Consider the following 7,107-nt stretch of genomic DNA (forward strand, 5'->3'; position numbering starts at 1 on the left):
ACTGCAGCTGATAGCACGTCTATGCCTCTGCCTCTGTCGTTCTTGTGTTCAGAGTGTTTCATTTTTATTCGATAATTGCATTTCAATGTATTGTATATAATGTATATTTTATGTATATGAACTCGGTTTATGTACATATGCAAGGCATGTAAGATTAGATTCCCTCAGCAGTATCCTGCCCGTATCCTCATGCGCGACTCTCAGAATTTATTTTGCAATTGTCTTTTGTTTGTTTCTTTGATTACTTTAATGCACAATTTCAGGGGGTAGATAGATCTATTCTCACTTTTAGAAAGCACTTTCAACAATTTGTCTCAAATTGATAAATCGAAAAATCACCAAAACGCCTGCAAACCGTGAGGTGTGTGTGGGGGTGGCGGGGAATGATCAGAGTGGGGTTCGGTTATGGGTTTTTGTGGGGATGTTTTAGGTATGTTAACAAGCGCTGATCTCTCTCTCTCTCTCTCTCTCCAACATTCATCGTTCATCTAGCAATAATACCAATAGAATTGATCTCTCCAACACCTCGATTGAGATTTAAAGGCTGTTTGTTGCCTGCTTGCCACGAGGTTTCCTTCATTCATTTCTGGTGTCCTTCCTGGGCTTCCATTCCTTTCCTCTTCCTATGCTTTGCTCTTCGTTTGATTATTTTGTTGTTTCTTTTGGTGTGTGTGTGTAACCTCGATAAAACATTTTGTAACAATTTTTAAATTAACTTTAAAAAAATAGATTTTCGCTGGCTGCCGCTGCCGCTCCTGCTGTTGCTGCTACGTAAATAGTTCTGCCTCTTCCTTCTCCGCCATTCCACTACAAGCCGCCCACTCCCACTCCCAGCCCGATCCGATCCGGATCCACGCTTTTATCTCAATCGGCAGCCAGTGGCGTAGCGCTGACCTTTTTCGCAGCTGCCGCCGGGGACGTAGCCCCAACATTTTGATCAGTGGCCACGTCTAAATCCAGTTCCGGGACTGCATCCTGCGTTGCTGTAAGCTGCACGGGCAGCGGCGGCGGCGAGCTGGACAACATGGCAATCGGCGAGGCACTTGCGGTGGCCGCTGCGGCGCCATCGCCCATCCCCCGTTCGGGTGCAACTGAAATTGGATCCGATTCAGCCGCTGCCGCTGCTGGAGTGGGCGTCGGCGTTGATGTTGGCTCCACTACGCGGATCTCTCGCTCGACCGGACTCTCGTTCGGGGGCGTCAACGGCGGCGAGTTGGGCAGTGGAGAGTCGAGCTGCTGCTGGCTAAACTCCTGGTTGGGGCTCTCCCTGGTGAAGAGTCCCATTTTCGATTCGGTGCTGGCCACGCCATCGCCCACGCCCACGCCAGCGCCAATGGCAGACCCAGCTGTGGCCGCACCCTCGCTGCTGTCCGTGGCCGTGCTGGCGTTGATGAGGGATGGGGCGACTGTGGGTGCCGCCGGACCACTCACCAGATGGGGTGGCGCATGCAGCGGCACGTGCTGATGCTGCTGGTGTTGCTGCTGCTGATGCTGGGCGACGTGGTAGCGGGGAATGTCCGCCTTGCGCCACAGCGTGATCTCCTGCTGCTTGAAGTAGCGCCGATCCTCGGTGTCCATCAGCACCAGGTTGAGGAAATACTTGACGGAGAACTTCTTGTTGATGTCGCGCATCGTGGGCGTCAGGTTGTAGCCGGCGAGAAAGACCCGAATGGGTATGCTCTCGCCCTTGACCGGCGCCCCGTCCATGATCTCGTACTTGGCGATCGTCTCGCTCTCGTTGAACATGTTCGGCCCGGTGCCGGTGGACTCCCGCTTGATGATCGCTATCTCCATGTGCTTGATCTTGATGCGCACCAGCAGGAAGTAGATCTTGCCAATGATCGTGTCCCGCAGATGGTACTTGCTCTTGTTGTACTCGAACTCGATGTGCAGACAGTCCTCGATGCCCACCTCCATCTTGATGGGATTGTTCATCTCCGGGTAGCTGCACAGCGTGTGCACGGCAATGTCCACCTCGCGCGTTATGTCACTGATCCGACGCACGATCGTGGCGCGCAGAAAGTACCTCAGCCTCACATTCGAGCCGGCGTACACCTCGAACTGCTTCTCCACGTTCGGGAAGTCGAACGGGTAGCTGTTGTTCTGGATGAGATCCCCGGGACGCGCCAGTGCCTTGGCCAGGCACTTGAACTCGTGATGGGTGCCCCGGTCGTAGAACAGCTCGATCTGTCCAATAAACTCAATCTTGATGCCCTGATGCTCCAGCTTGCTGCCCGGCTTCTTCAGCGTCACATTTACCTACAGCAGCGTCATTCAAAGAGAGCGGAAAACGATACAGAAACAGAAACAGAAAGGCAGATAAAGCCAAAGATGAATGAATTGAGTTCGAGCTTGAGTTCGAGTTGCTGAGTGCTGAATCAGCGATGCCGATAAAGGCAAGGCAATGCATCCCCCCCTCCCTCCACAAGCGACTGTTTCTCTGTGCAATTCTCACCTTGCCGGACACTGTTTCGCCATCGTAGAAGAGCAGCATTTTCTCCACTTTGCCATCCTCACCCTTGACCTCGGCCGTCTTGTGCTCGGCGCCATCGAAGACAATCTCTATCTCGGCGGACTGGCCAAAGCCCAGGAAATTCATAATTGATCAACGTAAATTGGCCTCCCTCCTCCGCTGCTGCTGCTTCTTCTTCTTCTTATTCTTCTACTCCTGCTGCTTCTTATTCTTGTTGGCTGGAATGTCGCTGTGTCGCTCCGTCCGTCCTCTCCGTCCGGTTGCAGTGCAGTGGCTGGCTGTGCTTTCTGCTTTCCGCTTTCAGGTTGCGTTTGCGTTTTGCGTTTGGAGCTGGACTCCACTCTACAAACACTTCTGCTGGCCGCACAATTTTTCTGCCGACACGAATTTACTGGGCGTTTTTCGCCTGTTTTTCTTTTTTGGTGTAGTGTGTGTCAGTGTGTGTGGTGTGGTGTGTGTGCAGTGTGACCGCGGAATTATCGATACAGCTTACCGTCAGACCCTCTGAAATATACCGCAATATATACGAACTCAATTTAAAAATGAACCGTAAATATACCGTGAATCTTAAATAAGTTTCCTCGCCTATGATCTATTTAAAATTAGTGCTAGTTAGGATTCTCTGCGCTAAAACTATAAATTTAGCCAATTCATCATTCAATTTTCCACAAGATTGGCTGGTTTTCATGACTTTCTTATATTGATGTTGCAGCGTTTGGTGAGTATATCATGAAATTCGTAAGAATAAATAATTGCTTCGTTGAGTTTAACTTGAACTTGGCGCTTTTCTGGTCCTTTGGCGAGTTGCCAATCGCTCTGAAACACTGGCAAGCAGTATTCTAAAAGACCAAAACACAATTTACGCCACATTTTTTGGTTTTTTCTTTTATTTACTTTATTAACTAGTTTACTATGCCGTCTCCATCTGTTCATCCGCCTTGGTGCTGGTAAGCTTTTCTTCCGGCTTCTTCAAGCGTTCTAGCATGTTATACGAGACAAGATCCAACTTTAAATGCTGAACACTCAGGGCACTGCCATCCCAATCTCGTAGCATTTTCAATTTCAGTGGATCGCACAGGTTCACCAGCTCTGCTCACATGGAGACAAAAACTAGTTAAAATTTGTGCTTACTACCATTCAAAGATTAGATACTTGCCCATGCCGCCGCTTTTGTACTCGTTGCGCTCCTTTTCAAGTGTAATTGTAATGACGTCCTTGCGGGCAGCATGTTGGTTGGCGCGATGCTTTCCAATTGACTGCTTCAGGTTAATCTGGGCAAGTTCCTCGTCAAAGCGTTGCATGTAGAGGGCAATCAGGTCCTCGAACTCCTGGGGAGTGAGCGGAGTGGTACGGTCCTCTGCGATTTGGCCCAGGAACCAGGTCAGCTTTTCGCCCATGATGTTGCTTTTGATGGCATGACCCAAGCGCACTTTATGTTTGTTGTTCTGACGGCGCGCCTTCTTACCCAGGGCCTTGGTCTTGCGGCTGTTCGGGTGTTTGCATTTATCCAGCTCCTTGCGTAGGTTCGTCTGTGCAAAGGGAATCTAAATATTATGATTTTCTAAGAGTTATTCATTGGAAACTTGCCATTTTTCTGCAAAAATAAACTGTTCACGTTGTTCTGGTCTAAGTGTTGATAAGTGCTGAAAGGAAGACACATGTACAATCGATCAGCTGCTGGTGGTGGGTGAAGAATGTTTACCGCTTCAAATTTAAATTTGAAATGTAAGTTGAATGCAACGGATTTTCATCAAGTTGCAGTAAAACAATATAATTTTAAGTGGCTCAAAAGAGACTGTAGACTATGGTTATATGTGTGCACATTCTAAATGGCAGTTATTTGTCCATCCTCGATCGATCATCTGTTGTGCAAAACTGGCAGCTACCAATACTATCGATAGTGTCAGCTCTATCTAGATCTAGAACCATCTGCTGTCTGTGTTGTCCCCAAAACAACACACACATTCTACACGATCAGCTAGGACCCGTTACTTGCTCCCCATCCCAGCTAAATGGCAACACACCTGCTCCGAAATGGGGCTTCCAGCTGGCTGCTCAAGCACTGTCTTTCCCGCCACCACACAGTGAGTTCATCCAATCAGATTTCCACTTGTTGCTGCCGTCCGCTATTTTCCCTCCAGCCCATGCACACAGAGACAAGCAGTGTTATGTAATCAACTCCGCACATGCACGCCCAGTGGTGCGGGCGAGACAGCAATACAAGTGCCGTTTTAAGATGTCAAAATGCATGCTGCTCTCTTCTAAGCGATGTTTTTGTTTCTCTTTACAGCTGAAGCGCTGCCTGAGTGTGACCTCCAGCCTGGACAAGAAGGTTTCCTTCAATCTGAGTGACATCGGCGAGGGTATACGCGAGGTGACGGTCAAGGAGTGGTTCGTCAAGGTGGGCGACACCGTGGAGCAGTTTGACAATCTGTGCGAGGTGCAGTCGGACAAAGCATCGGTGACCATCACCAGTCGCTACGATGGCAAAATCACCAAAATCCACCACAGCATCGATGAGATAGCGTTGGTGGGCAAGCCCCTGCTGGACTTTGATGTGCTCGACGAGGAGGGTGACGAGGATAGCGCCGACTCCAGCTCTTCTTCCTCCGATGGTTCCTCCAGCGAAGCGGAGACTGCCAAGCCATTGGCAGCAGCGGCTGACTCCAACACTGGTGGTGGTCGAGTAATCACCCCAGCCACTCCCGCCGTTCGTCGCCTGGCCAAGGAACATCAGCTAAACCTTGCCGATGTGCCGCCCACGGGCAAGAACGGACGCGTCCTCAAGGGCGACATACTGGAGTATCTGGGGCAGGTGCCACCCGGCACAAATATCCCTCATCCCACGATTGCCGCCAAGCTGCAGTCTCAGACTGCTGCTACGACAGCCGTCGTCCCCGTTCCTGCTGATCGTGTAGAGGTGCTAAAGGGTGTCCGCAAGGCCATGCTCAAGGCAATGACCGAGTCCCTGGTGAGTGGAGAAGCCATTCAAATCGCAAAGACAGAGACTGATATTTTCCCCCCTGTTTACCTTAGAAAATTCCGCACTTTGCGTACAGCGATGAGATCGACATGTCCAACCTGGTGCAGTTCCGCGCCCAGCTGCAGGCGGTGGCCAAGGAGAGCGGTGTGCCCAAGCTGACGTTCATGCCGTTTTGCATAAAGGCGGCGAGCATTGCTCTGGCCAAGTATCCGATTGTTAACAGCTCCCTGGATCTGGCCAGCGAGTCTCTGGTCTACAAGGGAGCCCACAACATAAGCGTGGCCATCGACACGCCCCAGGGCCTGGTGGTGCCGAACATTAAGAATTGCCAATCGAAGAACATCATTGAGATAGCCAAGGACCTCAATGCGCTGGTGGAGCGGGGACGCACTGGCTCGCTGACCCCCTCGGACTTTGCCGACGGCACATTCTCCCTGTCCAACATTGGCGTTGTGAGTAGGAGGCGGTGGGGGTAGCTCTGGTTAAAATGTTGATTCCTGTTTATTCTTTGCAGATTGGCGGAACCTATACACATCCCTGCATTATGGCACCACAGGTGGCCATCGGTGCCATGGGCCGCACCAAGGCTGTGCCTCGCTTCAACGACAAGGACGAGGTGGTCAAGGCGCACATCATGAGCGTCAGCTGGTCGGCCGATCATCGTGTCATCGATGGCGTCACCATGGCCTCGTTCTCGAACGTCTGGAAACAGTACCTGGAGCAGCCGGCCCTATTCCTGCTGCATTAAATCCGCTCGCCGGCAGGGGCCACCGCTCCCTTCGACCAGACTATGGTCTGACCAACGGATAAGGCTGTTTTTGTTGCATTTATCTAGAAACATACGCATATAATTCTGTTAATCGTTAGAGGTGCCATGCCTGGGCAACCGTGTGCCGCCGCTCTCCCCCCCCCAAATGTGCATTTATAGGAGGCAGCTGCTCTGAGCGGCTCCTCGATAGCTTTAAGCTCCTGGCTGGCACACGGTCAAGCCCCGGATCATGAGTATTCTCTTCAATTGTTGCCCGCTCTTAAGCCCCATAGCCAATCTTAGTGTTTTAAGCTGTCAGCTTCCATTTACAGTCCAACTGTAGTGTGTGCAATTATTTTAAAGCCCTGTTCCAATAAATATCCTATCGGGTTTACAGCGTTTTTGCAAATCAAAAAATATATATTTAAGCTGTAACGATTAATCAGCGATGGTCGTTGCAGTACTGCAGGGGATCTGTATACCGTAATGCATTTCGATACTCCATAAATTCCGCATTATAATTATTTCGTCGGCATGTTATTTGCATTTTTCATATTATATTAAATTTTTCTGCAAACAATTTTACAAATTATTATTTGGCTGTGATTTGACGTCCTATCGATACTATCGATAGTGCATCGACGATTTTGCAGTCGGCCCTACAGCAACGCACATGCGCGGGTTGGAATTCACCGAGAATCCAACAAGTGCGGCGTGGAAATGGCAATGGATGTGCTGCGTACCCGCACACTCGTGCACACTTTCCAGCCGACAGGCCAGCAGTATAGAAATTTCAACATGCGACGTGGGGGAAATGGCCATCCCAACACAAACCCACAAGCGCTGGCGGCGGGGTGCTGGTGAGGGGGTGGTTGGTTCGGTTGGTTGGCGCTGGCGTCCTTT

General features: G+C 50.4%; 3 protein-coding genes across 3 annotated transcripts; 1 reads left to right on the top strand and 2 right to left on the bottom strand.

The window, feature by feature from the left end:
• Positions 1-223: 223 nt before the first annotated feature.
• Positions 224-2,943, bottom strand: LOC117581618 (vacuolar protein sorting-associated protein 26). Its single transcript, XM_034268980.1, has 2 exons — positions 2,456-2,943; positions 224-2,259 (listed from the first exon to the last, which is right to left on the bottom strand). The coding sequence occupies exons 1-2, from the start codon at positions 2,597-2,599 to the stop codon at positions 865-867; spliced, it is 1,539 nt and encodes a 512-aa protein (XP_034124871.1). The 5' UTR covers positions 2,600-2,943; the 3' UTR covers positions 224-864.
• Positions 2,944-3,350: 407 nt separating this feature from the next.
• LOC117580746 (translation machinery-associated protein 16 homolog) lies at positions 3,351-4,135 on the bottom strand. The gene is made up of 3 exons (XM_034267432.1): positions 4,061-4,135; positions 3,630-4,002; positions 3,351-3,562 (listed from the first exon to the last, which is right to left on the bottom strand). The coding sequence occupies exons 1-3, from the start codon at positions 4,061-4,063 to the stop codon at positions 3,384-3,386; spliced, it is 555 nt and encodes a 184-aa protein (XP_034123323.1). The 5' UTR covers positions 4,064-4,135; the 3' UTR covers positions 3,351-3,383.
• A 267-nt stretch (positions 4,136-4,402) lies between these two features.
• LOC117581194 (lipoamide acyltransferase component of branched-chain alpha-keto acid dehydrogenase complex, mitochondrial) lies at positions 4,403-6,605 on the top strand. Its single transcript, XM_034268156.1, has 4 exons — positions 4,403-4,557; positions 4,764-5,444; positions 5,510-5,908; positions 5,971-6,605. The coding sequence occupies exons 1-4, from the start codon at positions 4,486-4,488 to the stop codon at positions 6,202-6,204; spliced, it is 1,386 nt and encodes a 461-aa protein (XP_034124047.1). The 5' UTR covers positions 4,403-4,485; the 3' UTR covers positions 6,205-6,605.
• Positions 6,606-7,107: the final 502 nt, after the last annotated feature.

The sequence above is a fragment of the Drosophila guanche genome, unplaced genomic scaffold (assembly GCF_900245975.1).
Source record: "Drosophila guanche unplaced genomic scaffold, DGUA_6, whole genome shotgun sequence".
Classification (NCBI taxonomy): Eukaryota; Metazoa; Arthropoda; class Insecta; order Diptera; family Drosophilidae; genus Drosophila; species Drosophila guanche.